Source organism: Neodiprion virginianus, chromosome 7 (assembly GCF_021901495.1).
Source record: "Neodiprion virginianus isolate iyNeoVirg1 chromosome 7, iyNeoVirg1.1, whole genome shotgun sequence".
In the NCBI taxonomy this organism is placed as follows: Eukaryota; Metazoa; Arthropoda; class Insecta; order Hymenoptera; family Diprionidae; genus Neodiprion; species Neodiprion virginianus.
Genome location: NC_060883.1, coordinates 19,933,708 through 19,952,290, shown reverse-complemented (window position 1 = coordinate 19,952,290; position 18,583 = coordinate 19,933,708). Strand labels below are relative to the sequence as shown.

Below are 18,583 nucleotides of genomic sequence, written 5' to 3'. Positions count from 1 at the left end.
TACGTATTATGCACCTATGGATGATTATGCAGGCGTTACTCGCACACATTTCAAGCATCAGCTGCTGTTAACATGCATGTTACACACCTTAAATTCACCGCCGCGGACGATTTGAAGAGGCAGCCTCATCATCATCTCGCCACTCCCTCCCCTCTTTAAACCGATTTTTTTTTTTTTTTCCTATCCTATTTTAGTTATTTCTATTCTTTTATGTTTATAAATTTTTAGGTTTCTTCATTCTTCAATATATATATCCAAAGAGTAACGCAAAAAGAAAACAATTATTTATGGAAACAAAAGCAAAGAAAAATCTCCAAGGATTTCCGTACGGTTAAACTATCGCGCGAATTTCTGAAACTTGCGATGAACCGAAGAAACAAAAAATTATCTTGGTTCTTTCAATTTTTATATTATTTTACTTTTATTTCTCTCTGTTCCTGCTCAATTTTCACAGTCTAGTTATAAAAACCCGGGTGTAGAATTTAATTATTCGTATCGATAAGTAGGATGTTCAGGAATTGAATAAAATGAAACGATACGAAACGTAATAAAGGATAATGGAAATTAATTATTCCGATACATACTAAATAAATATATAGTTACGTGTCAACGAGAGGAACAAAGAAAAAGAAAAAAAAAAAAAAACCAACCCCGGCACCTAAGAGAATGAAAAATAATTTAACGCCGAGAGTCAACAAAATTATATATATATATATATATATATATATATATATATATATATACATATTACTGAAATGAAGCTGAGCATGATTTGAATATCGATAAATATGTATGCAGTGATTTATATTATAAGCTGCTGCTGAATGGACCGTATAAAAAAAAAAATGTAAGTATGTATCTGAAATAACTTGGGACCTTAGTCATACGGATTCGAAATAGCTCGCCTCATTGCGAATATCGTAATGAAATGAAAAGGAAAAAGCATATTATATTTTTACCATTTCTTTTTTCTTTCTTGATTGAAAATTGAAAAAAAAAAAAAAAAAAAACATTGACTTTATTCCGCGTAACCGCAGATGATTAAAGTTTTATCCTCGTATATGTGTGTATATATATATATATATGGCGACAGGAATAAACCGCAAATTGAGTCTTAATGGCCGATGGTGGAGATCTGAACTTTTTTACTATAAAACGCAAGCGACGAGGTGAACGAACGTATAGGTATATATATGTGTAATACGAATACATACGGTTTAGTTTTATATTGAAATTCTTGTACCATTATAGAACGAAAGTGGAGGCAATTAATTAATTTATTTCACCCACGCTTACCCGACGATATCGTATAAGATTGTAAAAAGAAAACCGAATTATTTATATGGCGCCCGACTGATCGTCGTGCGATTTTGCACAGAACGGATCAAATATTATTCGACTATAGTGTATTGTAAAGAATTATTTAAGCATAATGTTGATCCGATCGAATATTCCACCTTAAACCTCTTAGGGAGATTAGTTTTACGATTTAAATTTGACAATAATTGTCTTTCGTTGAAATTTGGTGATATTTTGAATTCTTCGCGCTGTGACGATAAACATCGACGGGAAGAAAAAAAATGAAGAAAAAGAGAGAGAGAGAGTGAGAGATGGAAACTAAATAGAGGAAAAGAAGATTTCACGTTCTGTTAAAGTTGCCGCGGATTGAGTGGTTAAACCTTTCAGCCAAAATAAAACGAACGAATCAATTAGCTTCTGAAATTGATGCGCGCGTGCGTGTTTCGTACGTGTGTGGATGTTTTTTTTTCTTTTCTTTTTTTTTTTTCTCAAACCTTTCCCATCCAAAATGACACAAGAGTGCCAGATGAAAACCAATTTTTATAATATTTAAAGAGATGCCCAAAAGATTTAGAATTCGGAAATCGAACTTCCAACGTAACAAATTTCATTCATCGGGAAAAACGCAGTTTTTTTTTTCCTTTTTCTTCTTTGTTCAGCTTTCAAAAAACCAAATGCTTGTTTTTCCTTCCTTGGAGAAGAATTTCCTTCACGATAAGTCGGCTTTTCTATCAAAATATCACAAAATCAATGCTAAATTGTCCGCACCTATTTGATATAACTACTTGCCCCCTTTAATCGAGCTTCGCGATCGATAATGATTACGTAGAAATTGTTATAAACAGTGTGAAGATATGATGAACGCGTAGTTACAAAATAACGGATAATAACGAGGTTCACGCTCCTGTTTTTATTCCAAGCCTGAACAAGCATATACATTATAATTGTAACCTTCCATATTGCGATGTGATAAATTTTCTTTTGCTTTTTATTTTTACATTACTGTTTTTCTCTTGTATTATCATCGTTTAAATATGTTCACTTACATCTCAAGATACAGACAAATAATTACAGGATCACCGTTATACAACTTTGAGATACGGAATTCAAATGATTGAGAATAGAATCGAAGAGATTTTAGGAAAAAAAAAAAAACACAAAAACAGACATTGGTATTAAAATTTTATCACTTTTTCGAAACTGATCTTGTAATGATAGAAAAATTTATTTTTCTTTCGCACAAATCTTGCAGTATCACAGGCTCGACAACATAAAAAGTTTCGCCAATTGTTTATTTCTACAGGAAATAAAGACAGCTAAATTTATAAAATTACTCCATCTCCTATAATCTGCGAATTCGAAATCACGAGAATTGTTTCGTATTTGCATGTTTTGCGGAAACTAGAGCACAAAAAAAGTTACCAAGAAAACGCTAGCGAAAAGAATTTCCTCAAACGAGGAATATTTTCACATTCTACAAATAACACGATGAGAACGAAGACATGTATCGAGAACGAATATATCTTGTCGCGACATCTGGCGGCAAAATAATGCGTTACTCTTACCGGGCCATATTTAGTTCTAAACGACCTTTTTTATCGGATTTTTTTCGCTATTCCGATTGCTTGCGAAATAACTAAAGCTTCACAGCTTGCACTCAGTTTTCCGTACTCTCGTATTAGCTTAATTGACCTAAAACACTTTGCTGATAGCTCAGTTCTGGCCGCCATATTGCCTGGCCACTCCCCCATTTTCGTTAGCAAAAAGCATGGTTAGGTATCATTACAGCTGCGCAAGTATTACATAATCGGGGTCCGATCTCGTTGCACTTTGTTCCAGTTGTCGTTATAATTCCATCGCCTAAACTCCAAGTAATTGCAAATTTAAATTGCATTATTACCTCGATTGCAATATGCCGCAGAAGCGGTGTGCGTAAATATACTTAAATGCAATTTAGCACATCTAATGAAATTCGCAGGAACGAATAAGCTCGTATATTATACGATATATATGGGAGTAAACTCTGATCCCAAAGCAACCGCGTTTGTATAATCCAAGGCATAAAGCGAAGTAACTAGTTTTATAAGCTGATTGCCCGTTAATATCACGCGCGCATTGCCGGGCAATTAATTAACGCGGTTAATAACATATTTTAGACGATGAATTGTTTCGCCGAGAAAATTTCCCCGGAAAACGTATCCTAGAATTAAGCATCTTGAAATCAAGCGCGACAGAAAAATCAGAAAGAACTTTTTGTACATTGAGAAAAATCACGTTTCTTGTAGTTGCTAAAAAATTCTAATAAAATAACTATCGTTATAAGATTATAACGCTTTAAATATTTATCGAATTATATAGAAGAAGTAAAAAAAAAAAATGTATTCAGTTCGATTACGGTAATCAATCCAAAAATTTCTAACTATATAGCAAAGTTGAAATTGTTTGTTCTTCGTAAACTTTATTTTTTCATACAAATAAGAACCTAACGTCAATTCGTTGCTCCAACAATATAAAATCACCGTAACAATTACAAGATAATTTAAAAAAATTGATTCATAATTAAAAAAGAACCGATTTACATTTTCTACCTGTGAATAACAGTTACAAAAATTGGAAATTTCACTCGTGTGATCGAAAAAAAAATAAAAAAAAAATAAAAAATAAAAAAGAGGTTTGGAAAATTTTCCGTCGAGTCGTTCCTGCGTCGTGGTTAAATTTTCCGCGAGTATAACCGCGAATAACGGGCATGATTTGAGGAGATGATTAAAAGTATAAGACGACGAATTGATTGCCGTGTTACACACGAACGTATAACGTGAAACGCATCAGTTGTGAGGATGCAGGCGATAGATTGAGGCCGAGATATCGTTGCCTCATAAGTTTCTAGGTGTGCGTAGACACACAGTAGGTACAAGATAGAGAAGAGCCTCACAGGGCGTATATTATACATTTTACGCGATGGTGATTAACTGCGGTTCGTGAACCGTTGGTTAACGATGCAAACAGCCCAGCCCATCCGACCATGGAGAGCGTGTTTCTTCACGACTGCACTGCAGCATCCAGCATCCAATAGATGTAATTACGAAGCATTTGCAATCCGCCAAGGGTCTTCGGTCTATATATTTTCATCCCGTTCCCCCGGTTTCACATATTCTCACAGGAATTCAAACGAGCGAGAAAACGAAGAAGAACTGCTATGGAATAAAAAAAAAATAGAAAAGGAAAATATATCGAGAAAATTATCGTCGACAAGACCGTCGATTTGAAAGAAAAAAGAAAAAAAGATATACTTATTCCTCATCAGCGGAAATAATCGTCAATCTTTAAATACCTTCCCAATTACGTGCGACAAATTTGGTGAAAAAAGTTTGTACAAAAAAAAAATCTAATAAATGTCACGAAGCTTGTGTATATAGCCGTCATTTTTTCACCGGAAAATATACCATCGAGTGTGTGTTTGATTTATTAATTGATATAAGTTGCTCAATTAAGGAGTTTTAGCGGGATTCGTGGTGCTGCAAATATCGCAGTGTAGATTATGAAATACAAGAGACCAGGAAAAGTAATTTAAATTTGGATTGGAAATAGTCCCGAGAGTTGAGCTTGCACTCGACTCGAAAATTTCTTGAGAAAAAATTTATCCACGTCACGGTTGAAGCGGCGAAAATAATTATCGTCTAAAACCGGCTGCAAATCAGGTAGGCATTAAATGCGTTTTCCTTTCAACGAGGCGCGCTACGCGCTGCTCGCCAGTGGACCGTTGAAGCGCAACAATTTCCTATATATACATAGGTGTATAGGTATAAACATACATGTAAACTAATCAAGCTACTCGAGGCGTAGTTATAAATGTTTTCGTGTTAAATAGAATGGCAACCGAGGGCATAAATCACCCCGGAATAGGACAAGGCCTTCTTCTGTGTGTCGCTTACTCAGAACTTCATTTATGTTTTCTTTTTCCTTTCTTGTTTTCTTCAAATTTTTTCACTCCAATTCCTTGTTTTTTCCGTTACAGCTCTGAGAGCTGCTTGAAAAACACCGAAGACAAAGAAAAATTTTACGACGCGTTACATGTTAAAAAAAAAAAAATTGTACAATAATCGTAGAGATTGATCGACCGCTTTTATCCTGTCGATGAAACGCATGAAAAAAATATTGTTGATACCTATTTAATAAACGTGCAAAAGTGACAGGTATTTTTACAATTCATCTATAAAAATCTTCAGAACAAACCGCACAAAATGTTTCAAAGTTCGTTCGGTTTATCCTTACAAAATGAAGTTTAAAAGAAAAAAATTTCAAACAGATGATTTGTCGGGAATTGTTTGAATTTACCGCATGACGCTCACGTTCACTGCAAAATGTTACTAAAACAATTTCTGCGAATGGCCGCATAACTATAAAATGATCATATAAGAAAGGGAGCAGGAAAAGCGTAAAACGAATGATTTAAATTTGTTATCAGATTACTTTCAAAGTGAATGAAAATTAACGAAGAAACGTATTCTAGATGATTGTATCTGTACGAAATTTTGCAATAATACAAACTGCGGTTGATATCTTGGTGGAATGTTTTATGCATCAACAAAATTCCAACTCTTTAACATCAGCCTACAATTTTCTCTTGATCTTGTACAGTTTGTTTAATACACTTTACGTATCAACGTTAGGGTACAGAAATAGAGATTCGGTAGTAAGTATAATAACATTTAAACCTATAACATATACCTACCACCGCCTACAGCCGACGTTCCGTGAATGATTTCTTAAACTTCCGCGAAACGTCAGTCGTCACTCCCGGATGCATACTTAAAATTTTAATTTTTTTTTTTTTTTTTTCACTTCTCTACATCTCGTTAAATTTAGACCTGACTAATTTTCACCCACATACATTGATTAACGTCATCGCAGAACGTAGAAATTGGCTCAAAGGCAAGGTCCAAATCGTTAATGTATTATTGTACCATAATATTTTAATGGTGCTGTTCAACCACTAAAAAGCTCCGTGTCAACGTATCGCCTTACCGCAGGCAACCGGTTTCATTGAACAAAATTGCGCCTTACCAAAAGCAATTAGTTTCACGTGACTAAAATTGCGCCTTACTACAAGCATGTTGCGCCTCACCGCAGGCAACCGTACACACGGGATCATGGTGCGCCTTACTGCAGACAACCGAATCTACGTACACGTTGATTGCGGCGAACGGTTGGGCGTTCGTGAATGTGAGTTTAAATCGCTGGAAGAAATTTAAAACATCGTACATTATACGTGAAGGACAGTCAATAATTTTTTTGGTATTAAAAAAAATTATCACGTAGTTGGACGACAGTTTCAAAAAACTTTTAAGCAATGTCAGTACAATCGGAAGCAAATACTAACGGAGATGGTAAAAAAAAACGTGAGATTTCAATCCCCCTGCGATTTTACCACAACGCACACGAAAAGCTCAACTTCAAGAGTTTTTCAGTTCAGATCGAGCATTCTTCTGATTCACCTGTAACGCTTTTCAAACGTTTACAACCGTCATCAGCTTCATCCCGACGTTAATTTTTGTAGAAACTATTCGCTCATGCTATTGTCAGATAAAAATATTTCCGAACCCCAGGCAATTAAATCTCTCAACGATACTTTCTCAGCTATTTTAAATCACCCGGCAACGCTCCCGTTTTTCTCGATGTTTACAGTACGCATAGATGATAGGAGATAACATATTTTTTGACGGTACATATAAATTTACTAAACTAAATGTTAAAACTCATCCCAATAGCTTAAAAAAATTTTGCCTGTTTTCGTGCAATTTATTTTTCAATTTATTTACAATACTTTCAAAAAGTACGAACAGCGATCTGATAAATTTTTTGCGATTAAACAACGAGCTATTTACTCATCGCATAAAAGCAGAAGAGAAATGAATTACAGCTTTTAAAGATTTTCTACAAAATCACAATCATAATCATAATTGAAAAATAATGAGTATCGGAATTGTCATCGAATTATTCAATTCTCTTGAAATTTCCTACAATGTCAATCGAAAGAATCACTCACGTCGCGTCGTAGACTGCATTTTCCTTGCAATTACTGAGCGGGCGATTATTGCTCGATCCTCTGGCAATTGTTTTGAAAATACTTCCTCGATTACCGTATCTAATAATTGACCGTAAAAACATGACTTTTGAATCCACAATTTGATACCTATCGTTGAGATTGTTTTCCGGCATGCGAATGCACCTCGATTTGACGCTACGTAAGTTTGAAGTACGTTACTGCTCGCAATTATTCATCGCTATAGAAATAATTAATGAATATTTACTTTTATTATCACCGTTTGAGAGTCGAATTGAAACATGTATGTGGAGTTATAAGATTGTACTTTTTTTGAAAAACATAATTTCACATTACCTACGCATTTTCGTGCGCTGAATTATGAATTTTGATCAGTGACCGATCATTATTCGGATTTTATACATTATAGATGAAAGTTATAGTGCGTGTGTGATTAAAAAAAAAAAATAACATTTAAGACTGTGATTATAAATGTCACGAAATCCGGCGTTGAATACTTTTTAAAAAAAGTGATGTTTTATTATGAATATAATTTTACAAAATATCGTAAAACGGTTTAAAAATGCATAAAAGTGTAAAACTTTTTAGATATATAATATATGTTTTCATAAGTATCGTATAATATTTCATTGTCGGAATGACTAGTTTACACAAATTTTGCACCTGCGCGAATCCGGTGAGAAGACGGAATAAAAACCAAATAAATATGTCGTATGTTTTGCGTGAATTTCTGCGGCACGGTGAAGAATATTACAAGCCAAAGGAAAGACGTTAACGAAAAGAAAAAAATTTGAAAATTTTGAAACATGTAATACTAGAAATCCTCCAAGTTCACAGCATCATCAATGTCCCATCTTCCTTTCCTCGGGAGTCTGCGAAATGAGAGAAAAGTGTTACTTGTTTTTTTTCTCTCTCTCTCTCTCTTAACAATCGCGTACTTATAGATCTGAATTATAAAAAAAATTGCAAATTTAAATCAGGTAAAAGTACCAACCATATCCGCGAAATGATTGATGCCCATTTTAAAAGTGGTAAGTCCCTTCTCGAAATCGGCGTTATGCTTAGCAATTTTTTCCTTACTCTCGAGATAAATTGTCATCCTCTTTTTCTCCTCCTCAACGGTCTCGTATTTCTTGTTGTGTTTTGCCTGCGTAAAATTGTTTACCGTTAATCGATGTCAGGCTATAGGTCAACCTCTATTCGCAGATAACGGTACTAATTAACATCGTAAATTCGAATCTAAGAGAAAAAAAAATCCCGCCGTTTCCATACATATTTATACACTCGGTGCAGCAATGTTTATAATCAAACGACCTTATTCGAAGCTAATTAATTATACCTACGATGATACGATGTAATACACGATACGTTCTAAGATTACTTTTGATTCTTACATTATTCAACGCGTTGGCAGAAATTTTTACGCAGCATGTTTTGGATTTACTGTTAAAAATTCAAATTCACTTACTGTTGTGTTAGAATATTTTCCTACAAAAAATTATAACTGTGTTTATCTTAATATAACTGTAAAAATAAAACGCTCGACAAAAATTCCAAATCGTTTATTTCCTCACTCTATGACAGTACGCCACCTCGTGACAATTTAAAAATAAACAACAGAACTGTTATTTTACCTTCAGAAGAAAATATTACGAGTATAGAAATTTTTGGTGATTGTCCCAAGTGATTAAACGCGTCAAAGACGTAAAATTAGTTTACATTTTTCTAAAACGCCTAAATTCGCATAGAATACCTTATAATAAACCAGGTTCTTGGAACTGTACCACCTCCACATCAATTCAGGTATTATATTTTGCAAACTCTGTCAAGCTGTCAAACGATCAAGATAATCAATAAACACCGTCGATATCATCACGAACGATCAAATCCATATAATCAACAGATAATTTGACGTCAGTACCTGATATCTGAGTTACATATTTAGGAATATTGTGACAAATGCTTTAACGTTTGCTCTAATTACCAGAAACGTCCACGCTTGCAACATTCTATAAACCGTATCAATCAACGGTTATAGTCCGTAAGAAATGACGACAGATAAGATAAAGGCGCGGTATCCGAGAGTGGAAAATTAGTTACTGGGAATAGATAACTTGGGAATTACTTTTAGGCATAATTTATTATTAACATATTCATTGTTTCGATCCACGAACAGTACAGTTTATTGTAAACAAACAACAACAAACGAGTACGTGACATTGTCTTCGTCCAATTGACTATAGCGCCAAACACCTTTGAAGATACCTACAACCTATCGTCCAAAATTTCGATTCAATATTGTAACAACTCGACTTTCTCCGATGGAAGAAATTATCGCATTTGTACCCTAAGCGATACACCGTGTAAGGGAACCTGGAGGAAATTAGCTGTATCCATGACAATGGGTTTCAAGTCCGGCGACGGCGTGAATCGGTACTTGGACAGCAAACTGACGATGCCAACCTTCGTTTGAAGTAAACCAAACCTCATACCTGCCGCGAAAATATGAAGAAAATTACGTTTCAACCTAGTTCGAGATACTCGTCGATAAGACGAGAGTAAACTAAACACGTACCGATGCAATTCCTGGGACCCTCGCCAAATGGCAAATAAGCGTACGGGTGCCTCTTGGCGATATTCTCCTCGTTGAAACGTTCCGGATCGAATTTTTCCGGTTCCGGATATAAATCGGGGTCCGAATGAAGTCCCAGAACCGGAATTAGTATCCCGGTACCTTTCTCGACGCGGAGTCCAGTTTCGGGAAGCTCAATATCTTCCTCGCACTCTCGGTTGAGCATCGGGATAACCGGATACTTTCTCAGAGTTTCTGCGAATTTTTAAGATCGAGTCTTATTATCCGATACTCAGTCTCTGGACTAACTCAAGAAAAGTACAAGTACCGATTTTTTTCGTTCCGCGACATGTCGTATTCCATAAAAAAAAAAAAAAAAACCATTGGATCCGTAGTTTTTCAAAGTTCCAATTCGGCCGTTTGAGGAGTAAAAACCACGCTTAATTCGTTACGATAACGTTGCTAACTTTAACCTCGTAAATCGTAAAAGAATCGATTTTGGAAGTACATTTTAGAATTGGTTTCACCCTTTCAACGGTCGAATTGGCAGGTGAAAAAAAAAAACACGGCTGTCTTGTTTTTCTATGTACTACAACATATCGAAGAATGAATCAAATCGGCGAGGTACACCTCGGGTTACTTTTCTTGTAAGCAATTTCCGACTAGCCGAATATTCGTTTAATGATATGGACGAACCGGAGACCACTTTGTGAAGATAGGGCATCGCCTTGATACTCTCGTAAGTCACACCCCTGTATTCTTCGAGGACTTGATTTATCTCTTCGGCCAATCGATCTTGAATATCGAGATTCAGCGCCATTTCGTATAGGCAAAAGGTAATCGTCGACGAGGAGGTATCGAAGCCGCCGATCCAAAAGACGAAAGCTTGCGCGGCTCCTTGAAGGAGCGTAATTTTCTGATCGTCAAGCTCTAGATTGGGATTGAAAAAAGATGTTGAGATCGATGAAATAAATTATCATCATTTGTCAAATATAACATAGCGGTGTTTTGGTGAATCGCAGAAATACGATAAAGAAAAGTCAATCGATCAATCATCACCTTTCGCTGGCACCGATGATTTATCATCGTCATTTTGAACGTAACCCTTGTTCATCAGCTGTATAACAGAGTCCAAAAAGTCCTTTCGAACAATGTTATTGGCCGTTCGATACTCGACTGCTTCTCTGAAGGCGCGAATAAAGAATTTACTGATGGTCTCGTCAATGATAGGAATTTTAAAAAACTGTAATACGGATGGTAGCAGGAAGCCCAATATCCGTTTGACCAGTCGTGGTTCAAATATCTTTCGACCCATCGTCCTAAATTCGGCGTCCGGATTCTCAAGGCTGTTGCAATTGATGCCGAAAGCTACGGAAGCGATAACGTCGGTTGTGAACCTGGAACCGGATGAACCAAGAATCGTTAATAACTCCCGATAAAGTAATGCTCCTGATGAATGTGTCCTTAGAAATGATCAACAGACCTTGCCATGAGTTCTTTGACCTCGATAATTTCAGACTTCCTCGCACTTTGCTCAACCGACGCGGCAAGTATCACAGAAGTTTCCTTAACTGTGAAGAACATCTGCTTCATCTTGCTTGCGGTGAATGTCGGAGTGAACTTGGTTCTCAGATACTTCCATTTGGCGCCAGGCAGCGCAAACAGATGTCCCGACAACGGGTCAATCTTTTCATTGCAATATACACCGCGATCATGAAAATGCGCGAACTCCTTGGTAAGTACAAAACGTATGAGATCGGGTTTGGCAATGATCAGAGCGGGCGAAGTCAACGTGTAGATACCAATCACCGGATTTTTTTTATACTCCGAATATACATCGGCGATCATTTCACCTGTAACGCAAACGCAAAATTTTTTCTCAATTTGGAAATTCAATTCGTCTCTCAAATGACCAAAAAAAATCAAAAAAATCACTCGACGAATCAGAGTGATAAATTCAAAGATCGCCATACCCATTGAACGTTTTCCTCTGGTAACGGGCCCCAAGCTGCCAAAAGGAATGGCCGGCTTGGGATGAGCGATGTTTTTCGAACTCCAGTAATTGAAAGCCACATATTTCACGTAGAGATACAAACCGAATACGATGCTGACTACTATGCAACTAAATTCGAAGAGATAGTTCCCAAAAATCGCCATATTTTCGATATTTTAGAATACAATTATTCACAATAACTGGCCTTGATTGCTTTTTCGGTGATAATCGAATATTCAGCCACGACTAAAAAAATTCACTTCACTGCAGACTACGAGGCACTTGTTTCTACCTTGAAGTACTTCATCAGCGAATAGTGTTGTGCAACTTGAACGTCAAGTGGGTATAACTCCAATGCACAAAATGCAACCTAGGTTTCGTCAAGAAGATATACTGTATACCGTATACCATTCGAGTGTCCGTTTAAGCACTAAACCAGACCTTTGAGCCGTGCCAGATCTCCAAGGCGAACAAACTACGGACTGATATCTGATGCTAACAGTATATGCGTTGCCCATTACCTCCCACTTTTTCTCCTCAAAAGATTACCCAGCATGAGTTGTACATTCGCAATCAAAGTACCGCTGTCCTCCCACCTTAGAGCGTGCTAAGTAAATCCATTTCTATCCTGCATACACAACGATGACTGCGCAATGTTCACCGATGCGAGCAACACGAGTAAGACCTCTGTTCTCCATCTTTGTCAAAAAGCTGTACTTCCAAACCTTTCATCACTCTACGATACTGAAATAAGGTTCGTCACAGCGCATCGGGCGTAATTCAGCGAAGACTACGATGTCAAACTGACATCTCTACATCTAAAATCATCACTGATTTATTTCAATTTTTTCCAATTCCACCAAAATCTGCAGGTTTATCGTACGAATTGTCGAATCTATCGAAAGATTGTGAACCATTCTACACAGCGAGATGATTGTTCATTCTCAACGCATAGACCCAATTCTAAGATGTTCATTCTATTTATCGTCGATCTCATATTCGATAAGTTATTCTAAATTTTAAAACGTTGATCTCTGCAAATTCGGGTTCAATAACCAAATTTTTCTGTATAGGAATGACCTCTGCATAAAAACGATACCCGCTCGTGAAAGATATGGCGTCGATTAATCAGTGACAAATATCACGATTGGCAAAAAATCTGCCATGCTTATTCGGTAGATCGATACGTTGTATTCGTTGCATGTACAGTGACTTTCATCAATACCTTCCCGTTCCAACTAACTTGTTTGCGGTCCGAAACAAGATGCGAGTTCAATTCTATACGGATTATACGTATAACCATGATATCTCATGCTCGTATATCAGCTGCATTACATAATTCGTACAGATGCGAAGTCGCATTTTGATTCACAATCAGACCGCAAACAAGTTAGCCGGAAATGGAAGGCTTTAATGAACGTTACCGTACGTACCTAACGTCTCACCATGACGTGCAAATAATTTTCGATAACTGCAAAAGTTATCAGTGCGTTGTCCAATGGCAGGACAGTATTTTACCTCTGAGGTAATCGAACATCCAGCGTAATCATGCCTTGCGAGTTTTAGACAAGCGATAATATCGTAATTTTGACTCTCTAGAATCGTTCTTAGATCATTTGCGCGACTGAAGAGAAAGGAACACGTTTCCCGAGAGAAGCTACTGCAACTTTTTTTTTTTTCCCCCACCTCTCTCAAGGTAATCAAGTGTCCCATTAGACTCAAGAACTGTGAATAATCGCGCGGAAGTCGCCGAGTTCACACGGTGTTGTAAATCATAAAATTACGTATATATCTACACATTATTTTATTAAGACGTCTGGCAAAAGTTACCGCATGTGTTTTATACAAACACTCCTCGTTCTCGTTTATTCAGGCACTTATATCAACGAACGGTTTGACCACCATAATTGGGTCAAGAACAACATAATCAAAGCGTTGATTGGCTATGCGAACGAAGTACTATCGTAACCTGTTTTGACATTGATCGACTTTTTCTGCCCAGACTGAGAATTCACGAACGGATTCTGAATCAATGTTTGGAACTACTTGAGAAAAAGATCAACGTTAGAATCCACTGGAAAACACTGAAAAAATTCGCCGAGATAAGTTTCGTTTAATGCTGTTACTAAAAAATTCTAAGTACGACGTCTATCGTTTCACTTGGGGTTTAAATATTGTTTATGTTGCAAAAAAAAAAAAAAAATAATAATAATGATAATAATAATTGTGATTCAAGTAGCTATTTAGTATCATTATCATTGTCGATACCAAATTTTCAAGATATAATTATATCTCAAATCTGTTTGGTAATTCCTTACATTTTTTAAGATGAAGAAGGCCTTGACATCAACTTTGTAACTATGCTGCTTCAACTCGCACGTAAAAAACATCGTTACAGTCAATCCGTCTTACGTACATATGGGACAAGAATATCATCAAGAGCTGAATATTTTGAGATTACTTTTAAATCTGAATAATATTTGACTTGAATTGATGAATTTTGTAAAAGGAAAAGAGTTTGTTTATTACCGTTCAGTTTATTCACAGCAAAATAGTATTTGTCGACCAATTTTTATTTAGATATTATAACTTTAATAAAATTTTTACACAACTATCCCGAAATGAATCTTTGATACTCTCAAAATGCTTTTCAACAAATTAGAAGTACATTCATTTTATTTCACGACAATTTTGCATCGCATAAACGTGTTCGTGATTACAATTGATTGAATAATTCACCCGAATTTATTTAGGAACAAAATGAGCTTGTAAAATTCGTAAAAATTGCAGACAAGTAATACAAGTTTTTGACATTGAGAAATGAGAATAGTACAACGTAAGTTCTCCAAAAGTTATGAAACTAGATTAACCTAAATCATACAGCCTTTAAACATTTTTTTCAATGAATCCTCGTAGCTGACTTGAATCAATCATAAGACGAAAATTACAAGTAAAAAGAAGGAATAATCAAGCTCGTTTAAACCGCAATCATAGATTCCACATATCATGCGGTTCACGTTCCGGAGGAATTCAATTATCGCTCTGTATTTATAAACATGTCAGTTGTATGGCTGTATGTAATATGCGTTGAACATTGTGCAATGAGTCACCGCATACTGTGAACAACATTACCACACGACAATTTGTCATACTGGCAAATCTGACTCGATAATGATGCTATCACGCTTTGTTCGACCATAATATCACTCTATGCACGCCTTCGATACAGACTTTGGAGTTTAGATCTGGACAATGCAATCACTGTAATAAGTAAGCAAGAACACAAAGCAAAGCTGACAAATGAGTACATATCATATGCTATGAGACATTACGTGAGTTTTATTATTGATACGATATTTCCGTAAAATTTATAATTCACTACAGTTGTTGTTGCGACAATGTAGCTTTTTCAGTTCGAGTTCAATAATTTTAGAGTTATTTGTACCATTTTTTTATTTATACCGATTTTTGTGGTAAAAAAATTTCCACCCGTATATTATACAATACGTACAACAATTAAAAATTTTTATGGATAAGATATTTGGCCACCGAACATCGAACGATTATCTAATGTAGAGAGCTGCAGTTCAATTAAAATCAAATTAGACCAAAGTGATAAGAATAACGATGAAGTTATTGTGATTTCCAGGGTAAGCAGTACGGACTGTGTATTTTCTTATTTTTACTATGATTTTGAAGACACTAGGATTGCACAATATGAGTATATTTCGTTTTATTACAGTTGCATGAATTTTAAACATTTCCAAAATTGTTGAATCCAGTTTCGACGTCAATGATAATTTACACAATTTTAATGGCAGTTCCGGTTGCGTAAAAAAGGAACTTTTCAGTGTTATCAACGTATCGGCGACGGAATGAATTCGAAGAATAGAATGACCGTTTCATATACGTATTATCCTTCTGTTTTTTTTTTTTTTTTTTCCTCCAAATTTTTCCACACAAGGTTTTGTTCTTTACTATCGATTACGCGATAAATTGTTGTAAACGGAGTGAATGCAAAGACTTTGTAGTTAGATCTGGATGTAATAATATGCACATGCACACGACTAAACCGTATCAGCGCATCTTTAAATATAAACTCGTAATAGCCTTGTGCATAATTCGAAATTGACATGAATACAACGGCGATAAATACAATCACTAAACAGCGATAATTTCCAAGCTGATTCCATTTGCATGAAAAGCAACAACATTCGGACTCGAGAATAATTTATTCTTCATCTTATCGAGTTTGGTGAGATTTTCGAAATTATGCCACAGCAGAAAGTCAATTCTTTTTAACATTGCCTAAAGGTATTTCAACGCAGATCTGACAATTCTCTATCGACAAAACATAAAAACCTGTTACCACCGAGTAAATATTGAATAAACAAATACTGCGAATTTTCACAAGGTTGTGAGAATCAAAAAGAACTGCGAGTAAAAAGTCGCATGGACGACAAACTGCAGTTCATGTTGAAATTTATTAAATTGTGCAAACATTAAAGAAGGCAATTTACATTTCTACAAATGACAATAATCTTCAGTCTATCTCTTGGTAGACAGTGTTATACATTAGTGTTTATAAATAAGCAGTTTATTTCATGTACATCTTTTTCTTTGCGGTTCGATTTTTTAAATCTTTAAATATTGAAGCCGCTAAAGTTGTATATTATATTGTCGACATCAAAATTCCGATGTTATTTTTAACAATTTCTCACACATCGTACCTAACTTTCAATTTTTACGGACAACATAAACTTAATGAATACACTTGCAGAGATCCTAAATATTCGCTAACACTCTCTGTTCCCGTATCGGACATGTGATTATATTTGAAAATCGAACAATATTTTGCTGCACCGACGTGTTGATAATAGAATTTTACGGAAGAATTTAAAGTAAATTCTACCTGGGAAAATTTTCTTGACCATTACTCTACAGGTAAGTGATCCGGTAACTTCTTTATCGACGGTAGTCATTTAACACACAATCTCATGGGACACACAAAATCCGTTTAGAGTAACCGCCTTTAAAATTCTTCAGTCAACGTCATAGATGAATTTAGTATTCACATTACTAATATCTCAAAGTAATTTTAAATCTCACGTGGATGAATCGCGTCGACTAGCTCACCTTGAAGGCATTCCATTCGTCGAGATCAAGGCCAGGCATGGATATCGCCGAATTGGCGGCTCCTACTTGAGATTCGTTGACTGATGACTGCGCACTCATGTTTACGTTTGCGTCTTTTCGATCTGGCGATCTTAAACTCAGCGACACAAATGAGCTGTCAATGCGCTCCGCGACTCGTTTTATAAAACCGTGACACAGGATGCGTAATACGCAGTTTGTACTTTCTAGCGTGCGGTGCACTCAATGCGCATCTAGGTGCAAATATTTTCTTTGTTTAATCGAACAATTTTTTTTTCCTGGCTGAGGTCCAGCTGATCGGTCTATTACGCACCTATTACGCGCAACAATTGCGTATGTGTCATGGGCGCAGTTCCCACACGGACCACGTGACTGCTGACCGTCGAGCAGCGTTTTCGTCCAGAAAATTGTTACACTTTTGTCCAATATCATAAGCATAAACCATATAGAAACAAGACGGCTAGCGTCACAGAAGAAGATAGTTCAAGTAGTTAGGTACAGTCGTCCCCAAACTCGGAGCCACGCGGTATTAAGTACACGCTCAAAAGACGCATCCGATTCCCTTGATCAATCTACGTACGAGTAGCAGGGTAGCGACAATTTTGCACACGTTAAACTCCCGGATTTTTACACTCAAAAAAATGCAGGATTGCCTGAAGGTTTCCTACGAAAATTAGGTAATGTTGGGCAGCTCTTAGGACCGAAAGCTGCAGAAGTTGTGCACTTTGAATATATAAAAAATCTAAAAAACATGTAGTATTGCTTCGTTTCACAGAAATAATTGGAAATTGCACGATACCATTTCTGAAACTTAGCTTGACTGAATTTACGAAGCAATAGTGAAGTTTGAAAACAATTTATAAAAAGAGTACGTTTTTCCCTGTGTTCCATCGTAATTCTCTGACTTTTCCCAGTAGACGGAATTCCTTGACTGTTCCCGACTTTCCCGGTATTCCCGATCTATCCCCACCCTGACTCGATCACTGGACCACTCGACCTCTCAACCACTCAATCTCTGGATCGATCGTCACTCGGACACTAGGTTACTCCATCACTGGATCACGGGACCACTGGATCACTCGGTCACTCGATTAATCCGGGAGGTGCCGTCAAAAATTTCCGCGTCATTTCCGCAAGCTTCATTTTCATTATATGAGATATACGTGCATCATATAATTTAACTAATGTATGAACGTCTTGCAATTCACCCTTGCAAAGGGGGGATACAGGAAGTTTGCAATTACAGCAAAAAATGAATAAAAAAAAATGTGTAGCCGCATACGCGAAAATTATCGTACGCATTAATCGAAACATAATAATCTTAGAAAATATAGTCTCCCGCCTAAATTACACGACAACTTTCGCGTATGCGGCTATACATTTTTTTTTTGTTAATTTTTTTGCTGCAATTGTAACACTCCTGTAACCCTCCGTCGTGGGGGCGCGTTCGAAGACGCTCGTAGTAGTTACATTGTATGATACACGGATAACTCATTCAAAA

General features: G+C 36.3%; 2 protein-coding genes across 2 annotated transcripts; both read right to left on the bottom strand.

The window, feature by feature from the left end:
- Positions 1-7,857: 7,857 nt before the first annotated feature.
- On the bottom strand, positions 7,858-17,426 carry LOC124308457 (protein CTLA-2-alpha-like). Its single transcript, XM_046771187.1, has 3 exons — positions 17,065-17,426; positions 8,358-8,510; positions 7,858-8,235 (listed from the first exon to the last, which is right to left on the bottom strand). The coding sequence occupies exons 1-3, from the start codon at positions 17,161-17,163 to the stop codon at positions 8,206-8,208; spliced, it is 282 nt and encodes a 93-aa protein (XP_046627143.1). The 5' UTR covers positions 17,164-17,426; the 3' UTR covers positions 7,858-8,205.
- On the bottom strand, positions 8,912-13,197 carry LOC124308456 (probable cytochrome P450 6a14). Its single transcript, XM_046771186.1, has 6 exons — positions 11,909-13,197; positions 11,419-11,788; positions 10,995-11,332; positions 10,632-10,865; positions 9,939-10,190; positions 8,912-9,855 (listed from the first exon to the last, which is right to left on the bottom strand). The coding sequence occupies exons 1-6, from the start codon at positions 12,090-12,092 to the stop codon at positions 9,695-9,697; spliced, it is 1,539 nt and encodes a 512-aa protein (XP_046627142.1). The 5' UTR covers positions 12,093-13,197; the 3' UTR covers positions 8,912-9,694.
- Positions 17,427-18,583: the final 1,157 nt, after the last annotated feature.